The sequence below is a fragment of the Leuresthes tenuis genome, unplaced genomic scaffold (genome assembly GCF_036924035.1).
Source record: "Leuresthes tenuis unplaced genomic scaffold, fLeuTen1.0.hap1 SCAF_22, whole genome shotgun sequence".
Classification (NCBI taxonomy): domain Eukaryota; kingdom Metazoa; phylum Chordata; class Actinopteri; order Atheriniformes; family Atherinopsidae; genus Leuresthes; species Leuresthes tenuis.
In genome coordinates this window covers 15535925-15563669 of record NW_027325376.1, presented here as the reverse complement: position 1 = coordinate 15563669, position 27745 = coordinate 15535925, and the positions used below count along the sequence as shown (strand labels likewise).

Below are 27745 nucleotides of genomic sequence, written 5' to 3'. Positions count from 1 at the left end.
ATGGTAAATAGTGCATACTCTTTCAATTGAAAGGTTTTATGAATATATATAGATTTTAAAAAACACCTGGTCATTAATAGGCCTTTACATTAGGTAAATTCATCCTGTACTGAACAACAGCACATGACATATTAGCCATTTTTCAACAAACACTAAGTCAAAATGCAGAGCCAGTGTGTGAAAAACCAAGGACATCCTTGCTTGCTCATGTGAATTAAGAGGGTGAGCAGCAACCAGGTGATCCTAATCAAGTACACTTGATTAACTGAAGTGTGCGCACCTCTAGAAAAGCAGAAGTTTTGGCAGTTTGCTGGCCTGGAGCATTCAGGTGTGTGTTAAAACAATTCAAGGAAGAAAGACATAAGCAATGATCAAAGAGAAGCAATCAGCGCTGACCGGCAGTCTGAGAGAGAGTTATAAGGCCATTTCCAAAGAATTTTGAGTCTACCCTTTATGGGGATGATGAATATTTACAAGTGAAAACATTTGAGACGGTTGTCAATCTTCCTGGGAGTGAACACCCCAGTAAGTTGCTCATAAAAAAAGAGCTACATCCCAGACTCAAAAGGCCTCGGTTAGCATATTAAATGTTAAAGTTCATGACAGCACAATTAGAAAAAAACTGTAAAAAAGTTTGGGCTTGTTTTGGAAAGCCCACTTCTTTCTAAAACACCAAAATGGATATGTTTAGTTAAGAAGTTAGTGGAAAACCAAACACCTCATACCAGCTGTCAAGCAAGGAGGAGGAGGGCTGATGATTTAGGCTTATTTTGCAGCCACGCGACCTGGACACCTCGCAGTCACTGAGTCGACCATGAACTCCTGTATGTGAAACTATTCTAGAGTCAAATGTGAGGCCATCTGTCTGACAGATAAAGCCTGGCTGACATGGGGTCATGAAAAAGGACAATGATCCCTAACAGAGCAGCAAATCTACAACAGAATGTCTGAAAAAGAATCAAGGTTTTGCGGTGGTCCAATCAAAGTTTCCTTTGAGTCACTGTGATAATGACAGAATTGTATAGCCACAAAATATTCAGAAGTTCATTAAGTGGAACTTTAGCAGCCATAGACCAGAGTAGAGATGAATGAAACATGTAAAACATGTTGAGATCCAATTCATCAAAAAGAATCAATGGATTAGAGGAGTCAGAAGAGGAAGCGGATACGGCTTTCTTCATTCAAATTAATTTGATCATGCTAATGTCCTCACTTTTCTGAGGGAGTTTAACTTTCTTCGAAATGTCACATTGGTTGTGCAACAAAGAAGGAAAACGGAAGCTCTGCACAGTGCAGGGCTTTGTCTTAATATAATGTGATTATTCTGGTCTAAAATCACAAGTATACGCTTTTTGCTAAATCTAATTAAAGTATTATTTCATTAGGTCATCCTCCAGGCAGAGTGAGCATACGATGAGGTAGATTCAACCATTCAAAGTGAAGGAGTGGGCTTCACCGTTTCAGGGCTTTAATTCGGGAAATGATTTTTTTCTTTAAATTACCACCCTCCACATGGTCTGTAATTCTGTAGATATAAAGCCCGTTCTTTAAACACCTGACTTGACAGTAAAAATTCTGTGTGCAATGGTGCTTAAGGAAAAAAACAGACGCATTGCATGTGGGGAAATTTTTTTTTTTAATTTCTAAAAAGTTGATTGAAAACCAACAGTCTGTTCCACCTCTGCTGATCAGAAACAATATGCTAAAAAAAACAAGGTTCTTTCAATTTGTGACACAAAGCAAATGTTGTACTGACAGCTTTCATTATTTAGAGAAAAAAAGATTTGAGGATCAAAATGTATGAAGAGCTTATGCAATATTGTGCAGTTCCCCGTCATAGCTTTGTGAGGCTGACCCCTAAAACGTCACAGCTTGAAAATGATCAGCCAAATCAGCATGTGAGTGCTTAAAATCTTTTTGTAGAAAATACTAACGGTCACATACGCAGTACCACGATAATCCAAAACGGCACAAGGAAGAGGAAAAAAATAATGTGAGATTATTCGTTCAAGCGCAGCAAAGATTTGGATGTTCTCACTAAAGCTATGAAACTGGAAATATATCTTCGGTACCCTTTTACTTTGATTATTGTTTGACTAACTTCCTCGTGAGGAAATGAATTGTTACAAGTTGAGACCTTTCTGAATGTGTGAATTTGCAGATTCTCCTTTCCATTAGAAGTGGGGGAGTGTTGGTTGAACCACGTAAGCACTGGGGTCATGTCACTTCTTATAGCCTGAGACTATTCTTGCAAATCTTTACAAGCCACAACAGAAAAATCAGTTAATTTAATGAATCGTGAGCAGAAATTGAATAATAGGATTATGGTTGGACTGACAAACAATGCCATCATTCATTTTGGATGGTTGAATCATCATCATGGGGCATCATTGTATATATAAACTATAAAGCAAAAGAGGTGCAGATGGTCAGACAACACACTAGCATCTTTATAGATTGCTATTATTAGTCAGTGGTCAGAAATTGTGAATGTAGTCAGTGGAGGAAAGTTAAAAAAAACAAAACAATTGCCCTATCACTGTAGCTAACTGGAGGGAGGGCAATGCTAAGTTAGCTAAGGGTTATGTATTATCCATTCTGAAACTTTTTGCCAATAGCAAGAGTGCGACAACAAGCTGAATGTAGCGGTTGAAGGATACCTGTGTGGTGTTCTAAAAAACTTATTTTTCGGTCTATAAGTCGCTCTCTTTTTTCATAGGTTGGCTGGTCCTGTGTCTTATAGTCCAGTGTGACTTATACATCAAAATATATATAATTTAACATGTTTTAAAATGTTAATTCATACTGACTGACATGAACCAAGGAGTATATATTTCTATCTACAGCTGCGAGAGGAGACTCTAGGCTTGTGGCAACTATATGCTAACAAAGAAAGTTAATCACGAGCTGAAAGCAAGATGGCCAGAGCTGGACGAACGAGTCCACAGGTGGGTGCTTGAATAACGTACTGCTGGGTGAGGCTTGTCAACGGTCCAGTTACGTCTCCACGCCCTGGTACTTGCCAAGGAGATGAATATAAATTACTTTGCAGGTGGATCTTCTTGGTGTTAGCGCCTCTCTAGCAGAGTACGAACAACGGTGTGTCAGAACCTGCCAGCAGACTTCCGAGCCGAGGTCGAAAGTTTCCGTGAGTTCACTGAAAAGCAGGTAACTGAACACAACGTGTCACCGGATCATATTATAACCATGGACGAGTTCTGTTCCTGGTCTTGGATTTTATGAAACAAATTTCTAAATAAATACGACTTATAGTCCAGTGTGACTTATAGTCCGGAAAATACGTTAGCCATGTTTAGAAATTTAAATGTTTAACATAATCATTTCTAAATTACATAAAGAATTTGTACCTGTAGTTTAAGTATGATTTATATAGTATTGGTGACATCTAGTGGCAAAGTTTCAGATTGCAACCAATTGAATACACTGTCTCACCCTCCACTCTTCCAAAGGTATGAACATTTTTGAGCTCAGTAAATCGATAAACTGGATGTTGGGCAGCATGGAAACAGTATGTGAATCTGCAAAAACTTAAACCTTCACCTGCAATACCTGTGTGCACCTGGCAGAAAAAAAACATGAGTCAAAGTATCATGAACAGTTGCATCTTCACTGTACATTCTGTTCTCATATAAATATTTCTGTCAGTTGCAAGGTACTGCAGATATTTTCAGCAGCCAACCCGTGCCTTGGAAACCCTCATGCACAATTAATTTCATGTGCATTCATACAGAAAAAGCAGAGGTGACGAGATAGGAGGATGAGATGGGAGATATGTGTGAGAGACAAGCACAGAGAGATAAAATAAAGGGAAAGTCTTAGCTTTTATTATTCCGACATATTTTACACAACAAACAAACAAAAAAACGTCAGAAAAAGAGTTAGTTGGCCCAGAGGCTTTACATTTATATTATTTTCCACTGTTTTCTACTGACTAATGCAAGAGGTTGCTAGTGCTGCATTGCTAGATGGCAAGTTCTCCAAAATTGGAGATGCTTATTGATGAGCAATGTTGCACCAAAGCCAAGAGCCAGCTTCTCCTGGCTGATACTCTGCTGATTCAAGCCAAAAAGAAGAAAAACTGCCTTGGCTTGGTTGCTTAGGTCATGGAAAAACAGGAGACTGATTGCTCTATTGAACAGAATGTAACATTCCTTGTACTGTCACATGAGTTTTGGAAAAGTTATTCATTTTCAGACATTTTTACAACTTTGTCACGACCTTTAATATTTCTAAGATCTCCCTGACAGGTTCATACATTCAGAGTGATGAGAAATTTAACTGTTTAAAGCATTAATTGGAGTTGGAAATTAACCTTTCTCCATCAGTCACATGGTTGGTAGATTTTGCATTCTCCCAGCCTCTTGCAGTTTTTTTTATTTTTTACCAGCCAAAATTTTGCAATCCCACTTTTGTGTGTCTCTAGGTCTTGTCTCAGGGAGAAAAGGAATTTCCAGGAAACATAGCCTACAAAACTCTCAGAATCTCAAATTAAACTATCAAAAAAAAAGTTCTTCATGTCTGCTAACAAACTTAAATATAACGGCAAAAGTCCAGATTCATAAATGCTTCAATTACATGCAAATGAGAAGAAACACAACATACAATATTAGTCGAAAAGTTGTTGTTAAATCATACCTTTGTTGTCAGATGCAGTCGTCTGGCTGCTGTTAGCAGAGTTAGTGGATGCCAGCTGTGAAGAAAAAAGAACAAGACTTTAAATACCATATACAGTCACTGTATGGAGCCCCCTCAACAGACAAAAGGAGCAGAAATGTTTACATTGTAAGATGCATCTCAATGAAGATGGAAATGAGTCTGCATCAATGCAAGGACAAAACATAAGAACTGAGAGGTTCCAGCCTACCAGAAGGTGGCGGTGTAGGCTACAACTTGAGTGGGTTTTAATCCATTAGAAGAAGTAGTTCTAACCAGAAGGTGCGTTTAAAAACGGCAATAGAAACCTGGCTATTAGCTGCTTTGTAACATATAGTATGCGCAGTATTGAAGGAGATTACCCAGACACTTCAGTTCTTTATATAAGAGACAGTTACTCTATTAATCCCAAAGAGAAATTACAGTGTTGCAATATCAAAAAAACAAAAAAATGTCTAGGACTGACATCATGAAGGAGACACATTTTTGATGGAATCGAATTGTTAATAAATCGAACACAATCGAATGGAGCTGAATCAGGTGGCCAGTACAGACTTGTAGCTCTACAACAGAGCTTGCAGGGGGAACAGGTCTGATGACGTGTTGTGTAAAACAATTCTATTCTAGGAAACAATAAAGCATTCAAGCTGATTTCCAATTGCCAAATTAAAGTTCTTTCAGCTGTAATTTTCCGCTCCAACTGTCCTGATTTTATAAATAATACTGGAGCTTCTGCGCATATTGTGAATACATCTGTTTGTGTAATGCTTTGTGCCACTCAGCACGCACAGCCTCACTGACTCAGTCTGCTCAAAAACACTTCCTGGCAGAATGAGATGAGAAGCAGAGGACTGTTTAATGTCCTCTCAGAGCTATTCAAGCAGGTTCTTCTACACCTTGTAAAATGCCACATTTGTCTTATGCAATGCTGCCATCCGAGATTAGTGGACACCTCCGCTAACCTCTTCGTGTCTCTCTGTTGTTCTAACTAAAAAAATCCAGTTAGTTTTCCAGCCCTCTGTCACAATTCCTCTTCATGATCCTTCTAATCAGGTTTCTATTTCATCTTTGAGGTCCTGGCATCATCTAAAAAAAAAAGTTTTCAGTAATGTACTACTTTTCCAGGTGAAAAAAGACCCCTGTTCCACTCTCAGCTAGGTTTTTGAAGCTGTCACACTTTCTTTCGCACTTGCCTTGTTCCCAGCATCAGCTGTCAAACTTTCGACACACATCTCTTCCCTCGCTTCTCTCATTTCTTTAAACTCCCTCTTCCCGTGCTTAAAGCATTCTTCAGATTCTGCACGTTACACACGCCACTGTTGCTAACATTAAAGTCCATGACATAGCAGGCAGAGAATGAGGTAAACTGACACTGAGTAATGTGGTCAGTCAGAGAAAGACAGGCGGCCTTTGACGGTAAACGGAAAAAAATAGAAGTCTACATGTGTTAAAGAGTGTGACTGTGTACTGAATGCATATATCTCTGCTTAACTCTGTCCTTATTGCCCTCTAAACTTCACGTAGTAAATGGCCCATGCATAACAAATTTTCCAGCAGAGCGTGAATGGAGGGGGTTGAAGAGAGGCTTGTCGCTCCGGCCCTGCCAATAATTTAGTTTATGCCATGGTCTGTGTGTGTGTCTGTTTCTGTACTGTGTGCATGAGTGCATGTGTGAGCTGATTTCTTTTTGAGGGAGTTTTCTGTGTTCATACAATGTGCAAAAAGCACAATATGTGTGCACACGTGCAAAAGAGAAAAAGGCCATCGGGTCAACAGCCAAACTGGGGCCAACGTTCAAAGTAGAGAAAAGCTAATCTCCAAAGACTGTCAGTGGCTACAGTATGTATCTGGTGGTTGGAAGACAGAAAAGAGGGTGAGTGAGAGGGAAAGAGACAAAGTGTTGGGATAGAAGAAATTCAAATGACAGGCAAAGGCGCACTGGTGTTTGGGGAGAAAAATGTTTGAGGAAAAAAAAACAGAGAGGAAACTTGTCTAAAAAATAATGAGTTTTACATCCAAACCAGATGTGTAATATGATAAATCACATGAGCTATAATGCCTTAAATGCCTTAAAGACATAGTATGCAGACAATCCCATAAAAACAACACATAAACTCATATTATAGAAAGCAGTCAGAGTGCTCTCAGTTGGGAGAATCAGAGAGGACAGGGGCAGCTAAGCTAAGAGCAACTCATAAGGGGGCAACTGAAGAGCCGTCTAAGACAAGTCAAACCTCAACAATTGCATAGCAGTTCAAGCAAACACTACAATAAGTTTTTTTTTTTTTTTTTTTTTTTTACCATGTCCTTTTTGCATCAGAAAGTTGTGTACTTTGTCACTGCTTTCTAAACCGAGCAATTTCCGTGTTGCCGCATAATGGCATTTACATTACTGTCCAACGTTTCCCACTGCTGATCAGCTTTGACTTAAGTTTCCACCAGTTCAATGACAAAATACCAACGATGAGATCAGAAAGAAATTTATGAAAAGCTTGGAAAAGGGGCCTCACCGTCTTTTAAATCATTGCAAAATGAATGTTCAGCAGTTAGCCATCCATCAAGTTTGACACAGCCCCTTAAGGGCTCAGATAAGCGTTCACTGGGACCACTGTAAAGTCTTTGAGGTTTGAGTTGTTTTAAATGGCAAGAATTCCTCCCTCTGTGCCCTCCGTCTCTAAGCTCTTAGCTTAGCCCCGCCATGATAATGCCTCCCTGTTTGTCCAAACTTAGAGCACTTTGACCTCTGTCTATTGCAGGTGAGACATCAATGTTTCATAAATATTTCACAACTTTCTAAAAAAGATTCCTTTCAGAGCCATAGAAGTAAGTGTAGGTATAATTTCCAACAGACACATCATTCTGATGGTATTTCCCTTGTTTCCTCTTATTACTCCAATCGAAAACCATTCAGATGCTGTGTAAATTGTAAATAGAATGTCATGACTGCAGATTTCAAAAGCCAACATTTTATTCACAATAGAAAATTGGAAAATATCTAAAATGTTGAAAGTGACACATTTTCCTGTTTCATATGAAACACTGGTTCACCTTTAATCTGATGACAGCAAGCTGTCTGAAAAAGGTTGGGCTATGGCCATATTTACCACTGAGAAGCATCCCTTCTACTTTCACCAACAGTCCAAAAACATGTAGGGACTGGGGAGACCAGTTGATGGAGGTTTGAAAGGATGATATTGTTTCATTCTTCTCTGTGCAAGAATTGTTATAGATGCACTATGCATTTTAGCATTGACTTCCTGGTCTTATCTGTCCAAAGGACTTTGTTACTGAAGTCTTGTTCAGATGCAACTTTGCAAACCTAAGAAGCTGCCATCTTCTGTTCAGAGAGAAGAGACTTTCTCCTGGCAACCCCTCTAAACGGGCCATACTTGTTCAGTCTTTTTTCTAATTGTACTGTCATTGTACTGAGGCCTGTAGAGCCTGAGATGTCGCTCTTTCATGCATCTGTTGTGCATCTGAGATTACATCTAACTGTAAAACCTAGTAGCAACCAGAGGATTTAAAAAAAAAAAAGATATCCCAACATGTTACATTACATCACTGTTTTCATAATCAAAATATATGCTTGATGTAATATTTTTGTAAACATGTCCTAAATTGGTCCGATTTTGGATAGAAAAACAGAAAGTACCATGAGTGGGTTAATCTGAGGTTTATTTTTCTCTGGGAAAGTTGTTCAAGGGGAAAAAGACCCTGGGTGGACTTTAATGGCAAGCAACTGCTTATTTCACCAGATTCTCATTATGAAGCCACACGATATGTTTCGGATGATAGAACTTAATAAATGGGGAATGTTTATATTATGTAAATGGGAAAATTCCACAGCGGGGTTTAAATCCTGGAGAATAATTGCAATTTAAATCGCATTCCCAGTCTAAAACATTGGAATTAGATGTTTTGGTCAAAATAATCTGCCCCATTGGAGGGAGAAGGATCAAGAGGCATCAAAGCCCTCTTACCGCACTGCTGTAATAGCAGTGAAACGTCATGGCAACAGAGAGAGGACTGCAGAGATATGAGTGTGTTTGCAGCAAGAGGGGGGAAACACTGCAAAAAGAGAGGCAGTATGTTCAACATTAGCACTCGTCACGTAGTGAGAAGTGCAGATGCTTCCACTGAGAGAGGCATTAAAAACAGCCATTTTACTCAGAAAGGAAATGCTCTCTCCTGAGTGGGCTTGATAAGCTGAAGGAGGGAGAGGGACTGAATTTAGCCTTGGCAACGATGAGCATGAAAATCAAATATCAAAGGTAACAGTCTAACTGAGATGAAGAAGAAAAAAACACAGAGAGAAAAAATGCTGGAGATGAATGAAACAAAAGAGGAAAGGGTGACTAAAGGGTTTAAACTTTGTTTCAAGTGATTCAGCCAATTCTTTTTGGGCTTTTTCTCTTTTTTCTTTTAATATCCAGCCGCATAAGGGCAGCTAAAGCAAAATAGTGGCTGTCAGAGAACAGTTTTCTTATTTTTCTGCCCTGGAATTCCCTTCTTCGCCCCTCCTCCAACAGCTTAAAGGGGCTTAGTTTTCATTCAGTTTACTTGATATGTGTGTATCTGGTGACAGGCAAACGCCGTTACATGCTAATGGCTGGTGAAAAAAGGGGTAAGGAGGCATCTCATTGCAGCAAGGTGGGATTGAATGTCAGGTAAGTCAAAGAAAGACTTAGAGGTCAGGGGGGGGGGGGGGGGGGGGACCATTCAGAGATGCTTGAACACAGAGAATGAGTCAAGGCCCAGTTTGACAGATCTTAACTGTGACTGGACCTTAACGTGACCTGAAGTCATCTTCCGGAGTTTGTTAACTACTAACAAATTAAACTGTTACAACTCACAGTTTATTCATGGATTATGTAAAACAGTACATTTTGATTCCGCACATAATGCAAAAAAAGAAAGACAGCTGTCGCTCCCTCTCAAAATCTGAATAATTTCGTAAATATCTTAATATCCCTCCTGGTTCACCTCCAAAGCTTGACTCATTTGACACTAATGACATGAGAAGTCATCAGATTTTTTAACGTGGGTCCTAAACCGCAGAGCTGCAACAGCTCGGTAATAGCTTCAGAAATATGCATGTCAATAAAGTTACACACAAAAGTTGATTGTAAAAACCGGTCTGCTCTAGAAACAACGTCGGAGGCTTCTGTCCCATGGTGCTTAAACAACATCAAACAGTAATAAACCTTTTTTTGTGGCAGTAAGGAACACAGTCTCATACTTAAATTACACAAGAGTTGTCAACGATTTCTTAAATGATGTCCGTCAAAGCTCAAAATGCCTTTCACAAAATACAATGACGGAGAAAAAAAACTTGATTTGTTGATAGCTCTTGTGACAGAAAGTCATGCATCTAAGATCAAACCATGTTGTTTTCCCTCATCCTAACCGTGCATTTCACATTCTAACCACATTTAGGGATTTATTTTTTGTCAAACCCACTTGGCTCAAAGTAAAATCAAGTTTCCTGCAGGACTCAAACTTAATTCTCTTAGGTCTTCCCTAAAAGATGATGCTAAGACTGTCTCTCAAACAGATTCAGTATACTTACACCAATCTAATCTTGTTCTTTCAAAGGCCGTTAAACTTTTGATGGCACCAAAATCCTTGTTTTTCTCTTCGTGGCTGCTCTGAATTTGGTCAACATGGGCCTGGTTTACTGACACACTGTTGTGGACTTAGAAGCTTACAAATTAAATACTCAGTTTTGATTTCCACAGATTTCCACAGATGTCCAAATAAGACAGATCTTCTAATCCTCTATTTCTGTGTCTATTATGCTCGCCCTCAGGGCGCGGACCTTTGTCCTAACCACAGGTCGCCTGGATAAGCAGCTTATTACAGTAGGACTCGTGTTTCAGTGTGACAGCAGACATGAAATGGTGACAGTAATTGTGATGGGAGCAAAGCAAGTAGCTGGAAGGTAACAGAATCTCTCGCTCGCACACACACAAAGAAAGAAAGGAAGAAAAAAAGACAATGGCAGGGGGGGTTGACCAAATATTGAACTTTAAATTGGGGACGGGGGGTGTTTGTTCCTTACTTTCACATTCATTTGACTTTTATGAGTTTTAACCCTTCACCTAACCTACTGTACACGTCAAATGAGTGTGCGAGATTAGCATCCTTTTTGTGTGGAGGACTCTGCTGGTGGAGATGGTGCAGGACGGAGGTCTTATTGTTCCTGTCAGTTGGTGGCTATTTGATCTATATCCTTATTACTCTACAAGCTCTTCAGCAGCAAGCACAATACTTTGAACCACGCAGTAACACACTGCCTCATCAACAAGCGAACAAGTCTGGACTTGGAGTTTGGAGAGGTGGTGATGTAATAACTCCCCTGCAATGCCTTGTCGATTCATGTTCAACCCCTGAGAGTTTTTTTTTTTTCCTTACACTTGAGCCCCTTTCAGACAAGCACTGCTTTTCATGAACCTGGCAGCACGTTGAACGCCTTGGTGTCATGTGTAAATTCCACTGCCATCTTGTTTTGTTTGCCGTGGAGGCACAGCAGTGTCCTCAGGTGGAAGAAACATCACGTTTTTTTCTACATTGTTCTTCTGCACTACACTGTTACATGACTGCTGTTAAGACTTCAGAGGTCTAACACGAAGAACTTTTACATAAAACGAGAAAAAAATAAATCATTGTGTCATACAGACCAAAACCTGACATTTAAGGTAGGTGTAAACATGGTAGTACAACCCAAATTGTATGAAACGGAGCATCAAAAAACTGGGCTCACACATCTGGATAATGCGATTTAATCTAATGCGGGGTATTTAATCTCTCATGCATCTGTTTGTAATAACAGTAAGGTTTAAGTGCATAATAATACAACCAAATTACCAATAAAGCTGTTCTCATGATTTCTGTTTGCGAGGGGCGTCAGAAATTGGCCGTTAAGACGATGTGGCATAAAGCATTTTCAGCCTGTCGCTCTGCTCTAATAAAATCCTGATTTTTATAGCTGCAGTAATCATCAAATACAATCCCTATCAAGGTAACTCAAAGGCAACATCTGTGGAATTGGCTTTACTTTCATGCACGATGAGCTCCCTTAGAGAAAATTGCATGCTTTTGTCATACAGCCCACAGCTTCATGCCATCGAACATACTTGTAAACTCAAATCCACCCCTACAAATTGCTATAGCGATTGTAATGTGACATACTGTTGTGAGAAAACTGTGACTGTGTAAAGACCATTATACTTTATGTATTGTCCCATCTCGAATGAACTTTTGGCTCTTTCTGTCACATTCACAAGCATGCCTGAATGAAGCGTGAGGAACATTAACGAAAAAGTGACCAAATCTCAATGATTAAATGTCGTTACTATCACAGATTGGTGGAACCATTGGTGTTTCATATCTCTTGTCTGAAAAGGGGCTTTTACCTTGGAAAAATTGGCTTCAACTATTTAAAAATTCATGGCAACGTACATGGTTTTAATTGACATGCATATGAAAAAGGCACCATGTGACTTGCCACGTCATTGATAATGCAGTTTCATGAGACCAAGCCCATGGGAGTCGCCTCCCAAGTTAAGACCACTTTTTTAGGCTTTAATTTTTTTTGTTTAGAAAGAAATTTAAATTGAAATTGGTTAGAGATTGGGAAAAATCATGGTTTGGTGTAGAATATTGTCTCTCCAAAGCCTGCGTGTTTCTCACAAAGTGCCACTGTGTGACGTGGTGGAAGAGACTCACAGCTCTTTTGGCAGAGGAGTGTTAAGAATAGATTTTCACATGGTTTCTAGAAGCATAAAATGGGCTGCAGCCAAACAGTCATTTATTTTCTTTCCAATCACATAGAGGGCATGTACTACAGTATGAATGATTTTTACTTGGAAAAAGTCTCTAAGCTTCAGTCTTTTCTAATAAAAAGAAAATAAAGGAAAGGAGTGAATGTTTAGGGGTTAAAACACCAATCTATGTCTCTGGGCTATGGGTATGTACAAGACATGTTGTCAGTTCATGTCACAGACCTTATGTGGAACCCTCAAGCTCTGTTTCTCTCTACTTTAACCATTATCTTTATGGGGCACTTAACCCCCCTTTTGTTCCTGTGAGGCAGCTCTATGATCGACACAAGATTAATGTTCCTGTAAAGAGCTTCCTGTACGAAAGTAACTATATTAACGTGAAGTGCAGCAAGCATATTTGTGTCGGTTTCAGCACTTTTCTCTTCAGCAAAGATGCTTCTCCTTCTAACGGTGCCACGAATGAACTCTCTGGATGGGCTGGAATCAAATTAAAAATTAACATCCGCCCTCGATGTGCTCAGATAGTCATTTTCATGTCATCTGTCCATCCTTTTATCCCACTCTTTATTCTTCTTCCTCTGTCCTCTTCAACCCCTCTCTCTAAACTACAAATGAATAGCTGGCTTTAACACCCCCTTGAGATGTGTCCTTATCAGCGCCCCCACCTCCTTCCGCTTTCTGCTTCAAGTCAGGGATTTCCCTCTTTTACATGCAGTAGTTAGCGTTGTGATTCATGAGCGCCGAGCCTCGGAGAAAGGCTGGGAGACAGGGAGGGAGAGAAACGATGCGGGGAGGGAGGGTGAGGATGGGAGACAGAGACAGATTGCAGCATTTAACAGGCTGCCCTGGGGAGCCACTGAAGGTGATGGAGAGGGAGAAAGACACATATGGAGGGAGAGGGATGCAAGATAGGGTGAAAGAGACATGCATTGTGGCAAGAGGGTGGTTAAAAAAACTCATAGGCAGGCTCTGTGAGAAAAATTGGAATATGTACACCGTCTCCTCAGAGAAAAGTCAGCTGGCATGAACAGTCCAGATGGAAGCACACATCCACACGGCTGTACTCTACACACAAATACAGAAGCAAAAGACGCATGCACCCCCCCCCCCCCCCTCTACCGGCTCACTCCTCCTCTCACACAGTGCGATGCACTTCATTTACACCAAGGTTTTCCTTTGGGGAATACACTTCTCCGAGCTGTTTTCCTCACTTCTGTCACATTACTTTATCCCCTCCCAGCTGGCCCCTTTTCCACTCGCCCCTGATTTCAAAGCCAAATCTTCGCGGAATAAACTTAAGAAATATTAAATCACTTACATAAGGTCCAGGAGAGCCGCCTGCAATTGTCAGACATGATTAAAATCAGAAGCTGCCCACTGTCTCCATCTCATGAAGAATCCAAACCTAGAACTGAAGAGTTGTGTTCTTTCTGGGAGGATCTGGGTCATCATCTTAAGGACTGTGGCTCATGTGTGTTTATTTGCTTTCGGGCTGTGATTAGCAGTTATTGCCATTACTGATTCGTTTGATTGTTTTCTAAATCAGTCGATAAACACATTTCTTTTTCTCATAAAAAAAAAACGGGAAATGATTAAAATTATTTTAATACCCAGAGACATTCCAAAAGTTATTTGCCTGTTTTGTTCCTTTTTCACCACGGTGTGCGTAACATTGGACATTTCACTGATCATCTGATTTTTATAAGCCATGGTTTAAATTCCTGAGCAGCTAATGGGATAATGGTTCAACAAATTAATTCTCCTATTAGCTCAAATTGCATTCCTTTGGCTTGTTCGCCGCATCTATAAATCTGTTTAGCCTCTGCAGGGATCTTGAACTAATGTCCTGGAGTCTGTAGAATCCTTCCTTCACCATTACTATTCTCAACTGATTCATGCTGCAGTTTAATTTTGCAGCTCCGATCATTTTTTTTTTTTAACCCTTTTTAACCCTCCATCCTGATCTTAACGTGCCACGGTGAGGATGAGGTAACTCTGTTTCGTGCTTGAGAAAGCAATAGTGAGAAAATTAAAACGTTGCTGCTGTACAGGCCTAAAAGATAAAAGAGCGCCATAAAAGTGGTAACTAGCCCAGGAGGGGTGCAATAATTACATGTCAAAATAAGTTGACACACTGGATTCATTACCACTGGTACCAGAGGGAGGATGCATCACACGTAGGAGGCAACTTTTTTATGCAAGACAAAAGGAAAAGTTTAGCTTTACATAACATGTGCTATCCACTTGGCTTTTCTTTTATGGTTTTTTTTTTAGCCACCATACAGTATTCACATATGCTTCGATTGTAGGGCCAGTCAGACTCATGCCCTCCTCTTTTTCATCTCCTCTTCTGCAGCCTACCCTTCCATTTTCCACCCACCCAGTTGTAGTTTCCATCTCATCTGCACTGCAATTCCCCTCACTGGGCTCCTCCACCCCCTCTACCCATCCCTCCTCTGAGGACACTCATCTAACAGTCCGTGCTTGACTGTGTAGCCAGATGTGTGGTGATGCAGTGTGCGATACTGTACTGTGATGCCGAGCATCTCCTCAAACCTGCTCTTACTGTCCAACTGCTGCTTTTTCGAGATCAAATAATGGACCCATGGGCTGTAGCTTCACATGAACTTTTTCACATAACAGAATGGCAAAAAATGAGCAGTAATATTCAAAAATAAGAAAATGCTTGGGTCTGGTGCATTTTGCCATCACATCACATTTCCTCTGATTACGTGACTGCTTTTATTTTTAAGTGCGGCGCCCATTAAATTCTGCAGCCCAGCTCGCCTCGGCCTCTGTTCTTCAGCCATAACAATCTCATCTCATGCTGAAACACACTGTACCTGCCCACTAAAAATAGCCCAATGCTAGTTAATGGCTTTATATAAGTCGGTGGGTGGGGGTCTGTGCGATGAGCGAGGGATTCAGAAATAGCTGTGATTCCTGGAGGTAGATGGCGATAATGGCTGGTGTTATGTGAGAACTTGCTACTACTTAACAGATAATAATTAACAAGCAACAAACAGAATAACAGAGCTTTTTTTTTGTTGGTGGAGTTTATGCTCTTTAATTAACAGCTAACCCTAACCCATCAACGCTGCTAATATTAGCACGTTATTAGCATTTTTATGATGGTAGCTTAAAATATAATTCCAAAAGTAAAGGAATTGCTGGACGATTGATTAGCTAAACAGCTGTTAAGATTTATCTTTTCAAAATAAACAAAAAAAAACAAATCAGACAAATGTAACATGCTTATGGACAGAGCAGTAAAAAAGCTAAATAAAGGCTATCATGGCCAACGGGAGAAAGACATCTCCGATCAGAGCAAACAAAAAAAGACTGAGCATTTTAATCTCCTCAAAATTACTATGCAAGTCACTTTTTTTCTTTTATTTTGTCAGCCTGCTGAGACAAAATGGTGTGAATTCTTTTTTTTGTTCCAACAAAAAGTGGTGAAGTGACTAAATACTGGTCTATTAATTAATCATATCCCTTGACCTAGCTAGCTAAACGTTTTAAGATTAAGTTTAATTGCACTGTTCCTTTTGGAACTATATAGTGACCCAAAATGATTGCGATATACTGGAGCTAACATGCAAAGTTGCTGGTAATGGAGATTAAACTGAAGTCAGGAGTAGCCTCTTAGCAACAAGACATCAATTTTGTCAGTGAACAAAAAGTGAAACTTACTATGCCTTGACACGACACCATGTATGTCCTTAAAAGTGGTGTACTCGACTTAAGTAGGCATGTTTTGTGCTGTGTAATGATACTGAAACTGAAAAAGTATGTTTGTAACTTTGGAAGTAAATAAATATATAAGAATTTAAGTCCATGAATCAATCGATTGCATTTCGTGACAGCTAGTGAGTAACATTGGCAGATGTAACATTGATATCATACACTACTGTATTTTATTATGCTAGCGCAGTCAGCAAAATATACTTATTTAGCAGCAAGCAAAGCCCGCCAAATGAAACAGTCATATAGGTCAATTGTTCATATGTTCAAGAGGTCAAGTACGACTTATATGAGCTTTTCCACATGAGTGAGGGGTTTGAAAGGAGCAGATAAGTGTTACGCTATTGTCATTACATGATTTAGACAATAATATAATTTGGTTAGGGTTAGAAAAAAACTAGCATCGATCATTGTTTTTACAATGCGACAGTCGCTTTCATGGATACTATTTTTCTAGTTGCCGTGACTACAAGTAAACACATCGTTTGAGGACGAAACATTGCCACTTTCTGGTTGTCTGTACAAATTAACACTTGATTAGGGTTAGAAATCCAAATTACTTGGCTTGGTTTAGAAAGCATTCATGGTCAGGGCTAAAAAAAAAAAAAAAAATGTGCATGTTTTTTTTATATAAGTACTGTCCGCCACTGCCAGTGTGAACAGATGCTACAGGGGAACATTATAGGGAGGAGGAAAGTTTCCAAAAAACATAAAACTGAGGCTATTGTTGCCAGCTCTTTAATTCGAAGTTATCAAACTGCTATGTTATGTGTTAAGATCAGAAAATTCTTTATTTGTATTATTAAAAGCTTTGAAAAGTTCACATAAATCAAGAATGAGAATCCTCTGGCCAATTTTCTATGTATCTGGCTGTTTTAAATAGATTTAATTTGAGATATCTGACTCAAATTATCCAATACACTGAGCTGAATGGAATGGAGTTTGTTTGGCTTAAATTAACACAAGAGAATATAGCTATATTTTTGCTCACTGGATCTCCTCACAGTCATAAGATGTTACATCCATTGATTCTCTATACCTGCTTAATCCAACTCAGGGTTATGAATGGGGAGGAGCCTATCCCAGCAGTCATTGGACGTGATACACCCTGCACAGGTCGCCAGTCCATCACAGGGCCACACAGAGACAAACAAGCACACACACACTCACACTCACTCCTAGGGACAATTTACCAAGTCATCAATTAACCTAACATGCATGTTGTTGGACGGTGGAAGGAAGCCGTGGTACTCGGAGAGAATCCACGCATACACAGGGAGAACATGTCATTTGTGATCATGTATAAGGGGCAACAAAGATGCCATCAAAAGCCCTGAGGCAGTTTCAGGCCCAGAATAACAAAGATTGGTGAACTTCAAAATGAGTCAGAAGCACATACAGTAGTTTTAAGGCTCACAAAATTCTCGAGTGTTGCTTTAAAGAAACTTTTGTGATTGTAAATTAAATATAAGTTAGTTTTTGGGTTGTTTGGTAAGTAATTTCTTTTCTTTTTTTATTCTGTGAAGAAAAGTTAGAATTTGTATCCTCTATTCGACATGACAGGTTTCCTTTTTTTTTGTTAGGGCACTAGAAATTGTTGTTAGTGTTTAAATGGCATGGTAAACAGTAAGAACTGCTCGTGAAGAATTCAGTAGTAGGTTTGATCTATTCAAAGTAATTTGTAATGGATCCATAATGTTAGCCGTCATCAGAAATTTACATATTCATACTTCCTCGGCGCTTAGGGAAATGGGAAAAGATGGAGAAACGGGATTGGGAACAACCTGCTACAACCCTGGCACTAATGGCACATACCAAGGTTTCCTTTGCTAGTCCCTTTTCTCCGCCTGTGTTTGTTTCTGCTCAATTTTCCATGGTGTCTTCTTCGCAATCATGCATACAGTATATTTCTCAAGCCAAATGCACACACAAGGCTTAGTGCTGCAACTGTTGTCACAGGGGGAAAGGAAAAAGAGGCAGCAGAGAGCCTCTAAAAGCTCAGCAGAAATATATTTATAGGCAGAAATAAAAGGATTATGCCTCTATGAAGCAGTAGGGAAAAGCCAGTGATTTTCAGACATGCCAGATGCTGTACAAGCTCAGTTGGAGGGAAGGCGGAGGCGGGAAGGGAAATACGGAGGGGGTGAAAGTGGTAAGGAGGAAAAGGGGCTGACAGATGGAGAGAGACAGATTGACAAAGAAAAACAAGGACTTGCCACATTCTCAGATTTACTTCACTAGTTTCAGATTGGCCTCTGAGCCACATGACAGCCTGATAATTACCCCCTGCTAGCTTGCTAGAAATAGGGTGGCTTTTCCTGAGTGGTGGGGAGCCTGCTAAGCGATACTAAGGAGCATACAGAGAAATCTACCTTTTCCCTCACACCAATTGTGCGCTCTCTCTGCTGTACTTGAAGCCACTGATGGATTACCAACCATATTATTAAAGCATTAAAAATAACTTCTTGTTTTTCCTTCCTACTGTCGGACGGCTTTTGAGAGCGAGAGGGGATTAAAAGGAAAATCCAACGAACAGCTGTCAAAAGTAGAGCCACTGCCAAACGTGCATTACATAACGGGACCAAACACATTTCCATCCCTGCATATTCCATTCATATTCCCACAAAATCAAAGTGTCGACCCCCCCTCCTCCCCCTTCCAACCCAACCCCCTCTTCTGCTTTTAACTTCTTCACGCTGCGCAGATGTCAGCTCCCGGATGTGCACATGCGAGCATTAATACCCTGCCTTGAGTCCTCTTGCTGTTGCTAAGGAGAAAAAAGTCAAGCCTTAAAAAGAGGGGGGGAGGGATAAAGAGAGACACAGGAATGAATAGAGGCTCGTGAAAAGAAAGACAAGGAAACGAGGCAGTGGATGACATGATTTCAGCTGGAGAAGACAGTCTGTCAAAGCAGCAGGAAGGTGCAGTGTGAAAGCTCATCAGCATTACTTACATGGAACTGAATGTGGCTCGCACAACGGCTCTACTTCGGGGTTACGACACATGCCTTCATCTACTTGCTCAAATTAAAACAAGAGGAAATGCTAGTCCAGATGACCTACCGGGAGATGTTTTTCTTGTTTTCAATTGGGTACAAAGTGTTAAAAACACTGAAACGTCTCTATATTGTGCAGCTTCGTCACACACATGGTGCTTCCATTTTTGTTTTTAAGCTCAGTGACTTTTATGGGTAAATGTCAGAGGGTAAAGGTTTAAAACTGGAATAGAAGAAGAAGAAAAAAAAAAGCTCCATTTAATGCCTCACTCAAGGGATTTCAACATGTCTGCAGTCTAATACATGAGTTCACGGGTTAAACTTGTATCTGTCCAAATGGTGTTGGACGTAGGCAGGCTGCCAGAGATTAAAGGCTGGTAAGAAACAGCCTCGTGTTGTCTGTCGGTCTTTTGATGTCAGCCGTGAAACAATAATAAGTTGAAGATTAATCGAGGTGGTTCTGCATGCTTTAAGTGCAAGTTTTCACTCGAAAGAACAGAAAATGTATGAGAGATGTTGGAAAATAGAAATATTGAGGATTATTTTTGGCCATTTGGAGAGATCAATTTTCAGTATCACTACAGTCTCTTGTTGGACTCCATGTAGCACCAATGTTTTTCCCTTAGGGTGAGGGGTTGGGGGTTAATAAGGGATCGTCATTCAGGCTTGGGCTCGCTTTGGTTAGGAAATACTAGTTTACTATAGGCAGACAGCGCTGGAGAATGGTAAGACTACAACATCTTAACAGAAGGCTTCATTATGTTTCTTAAAACCTATTACAGTTGGGTTGGGCAGTCCAGTGAGGTGGTCTAAAGGGAAAACCTATTTTGGAGGAACCAATGGGTAAACAAAAAAAGAGTTACCCCACCCCAAATGTTGTAAACTTATTGGTAATACACCTTTACAGCCATTTACTGGAAGAACCGCTGATTTACTGCAGGACCATAATCTTCGTGAAAACTTGCTCCTAACATCAACCAGCAGCCGGTGAACGATGTCAACGTTGATCTCATCAATTATCAAAGATACAACGGCCCTTCTTAACAGTTGTGATAAATCCAGGTGAGCATACATCTTTGGGGTGATCTAGACACATGCTGATCCCATCGATGACTCGCGAGGGTTGATGCGTTGCTGCCGAATGTTTGTCCAAAAGTTGTCGGATTTTAAGTCTCCAAAAATGGACGGGTGTCAGGGGCACACGCTGATATCTAAAACCCACGACTGAGAATGGAATTCCTACTGACTAAACTAACGTCTAACTAAATATTTGAATATTCAAGTCATATTTAGGTCAAGCCCTGGTTGAGATCCGGTGAGTCAGACTACGATTAAACGGATCCGTCTGTTATAGAAAATGATAATTGACTCTGACAGCTGTGTTGTGTTTGACCCTAAAATGTCCAAAGAGATGAATATTTGCTCAGCCAACCCCCATCCCCTTTCCAACTAGTACTCCTCTTTTTCTTATGATTTTAAAATCTAATTTCGGTGATTTTCGCGTTTAGCTGAGTGGCTCATAACACGAACCGAGAACACAGATTCATTTCTTCTTCCTGACTTTAAGGAAGCAGACTTCGAGTAAGACTTTAACATCTCGATTGAGAGAGTCCAATTTTTCTGGGTTGTGTCGCCCGAAAAAAGAATCTCACAAGCAAGTTTGCTGCTTTTTCTGAATGGTTTCACAGGCAGACCTGGGTAGCCAAGCACAGCCCAGCGTGACTGGAGCTCAGGGCTCGGCACACATGCAGGAAACATTCTTCCAAAACAGAGAGATGTCTTGAGGGATCTGCAGAGGTCACCAGCAGATGCTCCATCTATCATCCTGTGTTTACATTTCCAAACCCCCCCCCTTCCCTTGCACAGTTATGGCATCATCTGCTACATATCAAAAGGCTGTGAAATATCCCATCTGCACAGGGCTGAAAAAGTGAACAGTTGGGATCATACAGAAGGAAGAAGAGTACGTGGACAACAAGGCTGGACTTCTGTGACAGAAGGGAGGAAATGATCACTCCGTGGGGACGCTATTTTTATCAAAGGGGAATTGATCGATTCATTTCTGCACCTCCTGACATGACACACTACACTGTCTGAGTTAGCAGGTTACATAACACGGCTATCTCTTTAATCTGCCTGATTATCATTTCCATTACCCTGCCTGTGGAAAGCGAACTCACAATCACTCCACCTAAGATGAATATGTGATCAGATTTCATTTCATTTTTCAAAGGAGGTGAAAGCCAAAGGGGTCTTGTTACAGTAATACAACCAGGAGCTCTTTATTTCCTCCTTTCAAGTCAGCGTGCAGGTTAAAGCCAGAGGATCAAGTCCCCCGAGGAAATGAAGCTCCGACAAAGCGCCTGAACATGCCACTGGACGTCAGATTCAACCTGGACGAGTGTTTAAAGTCATTGTTCCACTCCTCGCTGTCAGGCTTTGCGTAGCAGCGGAACAGTATAACAGATCAGGGCAACGTAAAGCCAACTGTAGGGGCACATATTGCATAACAAAAAGGAGCCATACTTCGGATGCCTGCAGTGATTCATGCCTCACTAAGTACTTTATTATGCAAGGATAAAGGAGTGCATACAGTAAAAATACAAAGTCTGGGAAGGATTTGTGCTGCGGTGCCGCCTGAAATTAGACTCATGCTACAAGACTTTTGTGAATTAACTACATTTTGCAACAGAGATGAGGTTAAATAGTCAAAAAATGTCCATACTACCTGACACAAAATGCAGCCTAGCTGTAGTAAATAAGGAATAGGGTAGATGTTTGCTATTTAGGACAGTTAATGTTTCATGAGTTGAATCTAAATGCCAGAATGTGGATCTAAGAGAGCTCCCACAAGCCTCCTAATACCCGGCTTTGGGAGAGCCCTCATGCTCCACCAGATGTCCACAGTGCCCACTGGCGCTGTGAGCTGGTGTCACTGCTGCTGCTGCTGCTGCTGCTGCTCCTCTCATTGCGGTGCTTCTTGTCAGGTCCGGGACGAGAGCCAAGCAGGAGTCAGAAGCGCTGCGCTAAAACATTTTGTTCTTCAGCCGCACCTTCAGGTTGCGGGCTTTGGTGGCCGGGCGGAGGGAAACCCACCACTAACAGGCTTGATTTGGCCGAGCATGCTCGCTGGAGTGAAGTGACACGGTCAAATCCACGCAGGTGCAGATGTCGGCACGGCGTTTAATCGCGTATGATGGGGGAGAAAATTGCCGCTCAGGGTAGAGAGGAGCGCCGTAGTGGAGCTCGCAAAGATAACTCACGGAGCCGCTCTTGTTGTTCTGCTGTTGAAAACTAATTCGTCCTGCATACCAAATCTGAAGGCTGATTTCTTTTTTTCTTTTCTTTTTCTCAAACACTCACCTCACTCATGTTGGAAGCGTGTGCGGAGGGTTGGAGTTGTGCAGCAGAAGTGGACTTCAGTCTTCTCTCCGCGCTCAGTCCTTCAGACCGTTAGAGCCGCAGCCGAACGAGCGTTGCGCGTTTGTTTCACAAACTGCGGTCACACGCGTGAAACGGCGAGAGACGATGGATGCCGGTGCTCCGTGACAGAGGGAAGCTGCGGGCTTGCAGAGGGACGTGCTGAGCTCTCCGGTACAGATGAGAGGAGGAGGATGGAGTGCCTGTAACGGTGCGGTTTATGGGCAACAGGAGCGCGCTCTCTCTCTCCGTCTCTCTCCCTCTCTCTGTCTGTCAGTCTCGCCCACTCAGTCTCAGCCAGTCACCAGAGAGCAGACTACTGCGTTGGTACAGGGATAAAGGCTATCAGGCAACCTGGAGCGTTTAGCTCTGCCTTTCACCAAATAGGTTTATGCCTTAATGCCTCATATTGATATTTACGCATGAAACAGTAGAAGGAACAACTCCTACAATAGGTTGTTTCACCTCAGTTTCACTAATGAAATGTCAAGGTTCACCTTTCTGGATAAACTCCCCCACCCCACCCTTTACAAAACTTCCAACTACAACACCAGAAGTGGTGCCAAAAATAAATCTGGGTGAGGGGGGTATTTAACCTTTTGGTCATTCTTATTTATACTACCCGACTGTTTGGTTCTCATGCAATTTTAAGCAAGGCCACAAAGTGGCGCCCATTTACTCCATCCATCCATTTTCTATACCCGCTTAATCCAACTGTCAGGTCGCGGGGGTGGGGTGGGGTGGGGGGCTGGAGCTTAGCCCAGCTGTCACCGGGCGAGAGGCAGGGTCCACCCTGGATAGGTCGCCAGTCCACCACAGGGCCACATAGAGACAACAAGACAAACAACCATGCAAGCTCACTCCTGGGGCCAATTTAGAGTCACCCATTAACCTGACATGCTTTTGTACTGAGGCAGCTAAAGTATACACAGAGAACCCACACTTACACGGAGGGAACATGCACACAGAAAGACCTTTTTTTGTATTGATGCAGTGTTGAGAGTAGAGTGCACAATGCAATGCCTTTGTTTCCACAAATGTCAGGCTCCGGTGGAACTGTCCAAAAAAAATGACCCGTCATCTTTTCCAAAGCTCTTTCCTTGACCTCAATGGACAACGTCATGGGGTTAAGGAAAGGTGGCAATGAAGAATCCTTAAGGAGCTAGGAAACGATGATGCTGCAGTTACAATTGGACCACACTTAGGATCAGTTAGAATAGGATATTTTGCTTAGGAACCTTCTTAACTGTATAAAAATGATCCAGAATTATCTGAGCAGCAGATACTTCTTCCAGTAAACGCTTCCTTAAAGATCTCCTTTCGTGTAGGATATGAAAGAAAGGAGGTAATTCCATCCCTACACGAAGGTTATCTCATATATTAGAAATAGCATAGAATATTGTTTTATCAAGGTTCAGAATTAAAAGAGGAAAGAATGTACAAAAGTGGACGATAGCATTTTCAAAGACTGCTTACTCTCACCCTCTTTTCCTCATATTCGTCTACAAAAACCATAAGTAGTACAACTGGGCGTAAATGATTGAGCGTCTCTATGAGACTTGCTGCATCAAAGTATTATGGCGATATGATCGTTCTTTTGTTGAGAATTGTCCTCTGTATCCTATGCTAAAGGAGAGCAAAGGAAGCAATAAAGGAAGCACCTTTCCTTAACATTTGGAGGATTTGAATGCCTGTTATAATAGCTGCCACTTATACACATCGGGGTCAATTAATTCAGTTCGGATCTATTTGGTCATACCCTAAGAGTTCGTATGTGAGTCAACCGGAAGTCCTTTCATACCTATGAGAACCTCTGCTTTCTGTTTTTTTTCCTTCCAGAATTTACTTCAATATGAAATATTGGATTTTGGAAAGACACACAAACAGGACTATCAAGCAGACGAGCCTCTTTTAACTTTCATCCCCCTTGTATTATACGTGCGGTTTTGTCATGGTAATTCCGCTGACATATTCCAAAGAAATCAATGAGGAAACTGCTAACGTTAGCCTCTCTAATTGCAGAGGTGAAGTTCATCTATCAAAAAGTTTTTCCTTACGTAAGCACAGTCTATATCTCAGCTGGTCACTGACCTTATGACCAATCTACATATCCGGAGCAAAGGCTAAATAAATCAGCCTCCTACTGCTAGCCCTCCCGACAATTACACCATTGAACCATGTCTATGTGACCCTCGACTGATCTCTTAAGATCAGGAGCATTTCTTACATATTAAGCTTTCTAAATTGCAATTAAAAGTTATGAGAATGTCTTGTTGTGATTGATAATAAAAGTGGTAGATGGACCCAAACGCAGACTCACTAAAAGCAAACTAAATGTAGAACCAAAAAGTCTTTGTTAATCATACTACCGACACTGTACAACTGGACATCCACAACTGGAAAAAAAAGGAAGCACAATGAAGCAGCAGGACAGGTAAACCATGAGGGAAGAGACAATGACACACCGCTAAATGGCCGAGAAGACGGGAGAGCTATAAATACTTTAGGGTTGATGGGTAGAGTGACAACAGGTGAGTAATTAACAGGAGACATGTGAACTGAGACCAATGGACAAGAACACTGAGGATATCTAGGGGCCAAGATTAGAGTAACCTAACCAAACTAAATCAAGGACTGAAACTAACAAGAGGCTTAACAGAACATTCATGAAGTACAAACTACAAAAAGAATAAAGCTAAAAAAAAATACCAGAACTAGACCAAAACAGAACAGAGACTGAACCATGGCACTAAGAATAACTACAACAGAGCATGGAACAAAACCCAAAGCGATCTGTTTTCATGTCATTATTTCACATGTAGTTTATCTGTTTATTTTATTTCTAATGTCACCTGTAAATGCAGTATATTGTCATTGCATTTTATTTCATTTTATTTTAGTAGTTGAACAATTTTATGACACTGAGACTCAGCTCCTCCCTTAAAAAAAAAAAAAAAAAGAATAAATAAATAAAAATGTATCATCTTCTGTTGAGATTTTTGGGCCTATGAGCTGAGATGGGGTGAGGTAGTTCTGGAGGGTTGGGAAGTATTGTTTTCCATGGTTCCTCTGTTTCTACTGTTCTTTGCTTTTACACTCTGGAAACCAACTTGTGATGCATTCAGTTTGTATGAAAGATAAAAAAAAATGTGATTCATCAATTGATTGGATAGGAGTGTCTAACAAAACTCTAATAGTAGTAGTCCTCCGAAGGATTTCACGACTGGTTGCGTGGGGTCTTGCCAGTGGCTGGGGGCCATGGCCAATACAGCTCATCTTATGGCTCCACCCTTGTACCAAGGAAATCTTTTTTTTCACCACATTGTTTTTGGTTTGCATGCACTTTTTTTTTTTTTTTACAAAATTATGTACTATTTCCTTCCAAGACTTTCCACATAAACTCATCCTAAGGCAACAGAAGAAATACTCTAGGGATAAAATACATATTCTTGGTTAACCGATAATATGACCCTTAAGAAATGGTCTGAGACCAGGGCTGCACGGTGGTGAGGTGGTTGCATCACAGCGAGAGGGTTCCAAGTGCAACTCCCAGCTGGAGTTCCGCGGAGTTTGCATGTGTATGTGTGGGATCTCTCTGGGTAATCCCGGAAGCATGTTAGGTTAATTGGTGTCTCTAAAATTGTCTCTCTGGAGCCCTGTGATGGACTGGTGACCTGTCCAGGGTGTACGCCGCCTCTCGCCCGATGACTACTGGGATAGGCTCCAGGCCCCCCGCAACCCGACTGACAGATTAAGCTGGTATAGAAAATGGATGGAGTCTACGCATCTGAGGCAATGTGAGTTTGAATCAATTGAAAAGGCACTTTGACAAAGTGGACCACCAAACCTCTGACAGGCCGAGCTGCAATCACCCAGAGCATAATATTGTGAAAATATTCTGGGAGTCTGGTTAAATCTCTGTATATATATAGCCACATAAGCCTGAGAGTATCTTTGAAACTGATAGTCACTCAACACAGTCTGTCACTGCATCCGGCAATGTAACCTGAAACTGAATTACACCAGAGGTAAGCCATACATTAACACTGCACTGAAATGCTACTGAGTTCTCTGGAGACGAGCTCGTCTCAGATGGACAGTCGGAGTCTGTGATGTTATGGTGGCGCAGAGATGTGTACTGTCATTTTGGAGAGACATTATGCTATCATCAGTGCTCTTATATCTCTTCCCAAGAGGCTCCTGGTTATTAGGGCTAGGGAAAATCCAGGATCTTGTTAAACTCAACTTACACAAATGTGGCTTCACATACACAGCATGAGTGTGTTTGACTGGCCTGCCTACAGTCCAGATCTGTGAAGAAAATAGTAAACGTACCGTTCTTCTTACTTTTTTTTTAATGTTGCTGGCCTCGGATTCTAGATGAGTTTCTATTTTCTTAAAACAATGAAGTTTGTCAGTGAAAAGTCTAACCCTAACCCTCAAAATAATTACCTTAATACTGTGTTAAATAAAGGTTTGAATGAATGAGCTAAATACAGATTGTTTGTCTTCGCCAACTTTACAACTTGAATGGTTACAAAGTGATGCAATGTAACCAAAATATGAGAAATTAATTACTTACTTATGACAGAAACAAATATGAAGAGACACATTAGGACTGCAAAGAGAAATAAGACAAGTCGAGACATAAAAGGCAAGGAAATGGCCAAAGTAGAGCAGCATAAAAGACACAAAATGACAACAAAGAGAGTTAGAATGATTAAAACAAGATGAACGGAGAGCAAAACTATTATAGCAACACACAGGATGTTGTGTCTCAGTGCAGATGCATAACCAACTGACCACAAGGAGATGCAAAGCAACCAGAAAATGGCCACGAGCGCATGCAAAGTTGCCCAAATCAGACAAAAGCTTACCACACTGAAACATAGAAAAGCCTGGTTTAAAAAATGAACGAGACAAAAAAAGACAAATAGAAAAAGGCATAAAATGACCAATTAGAGAGAAAAAAGGGACACCAAACAATTAAAATGAGACAAAAATAGGCGTAACTAGAAAAAAAAAGAATCGTATGGTACAAAAATAACCCTAAGGGGTCTGTTGCTTTCAGATCTCTCTTTGTTTGGTGCCTGCTTAGAGTCAGATGCGAACTGATGGAGAGAAGGTA

General features: G+C 40.9%; 2 protein-coding genes across 2 annotated transcripts in view; both read right to left on the bottom strand.

Moving 5' to 3' along the window:
* pcp4l1 (Purkinje cell protein 4 like 1) overlaps positions 1-22871 on the bottom strand; it is a 28629-nt gene extending 5758 nt beyond the window's left edge. The window contains exons 1-2 of the mRNA XM_072376352.1: positions 22561-22871; positions 4657-4711 (exon numbers count right to left, since the gene is read on the bottom strand). Coding sequence (XP_072232453.1) covers positions 4657-4711; positions 22561-22569 — 64 coding nt within the window. The 5' untranslated portion in view covers positions 22570-22871. The remainder of the gene's footprint in view (positions 1-4656; positions 4712-22560) is intronic.
* The window catches only part of LOC140281848 (E3 ubiquitin-protein ligase TRIM39-like), a 104614-nt gene that overhangs the window by 30935 nt on the left and 45934 nt on the right, over positions 1-27745 (bottom strand). The window lies entirely within an intron of this gene.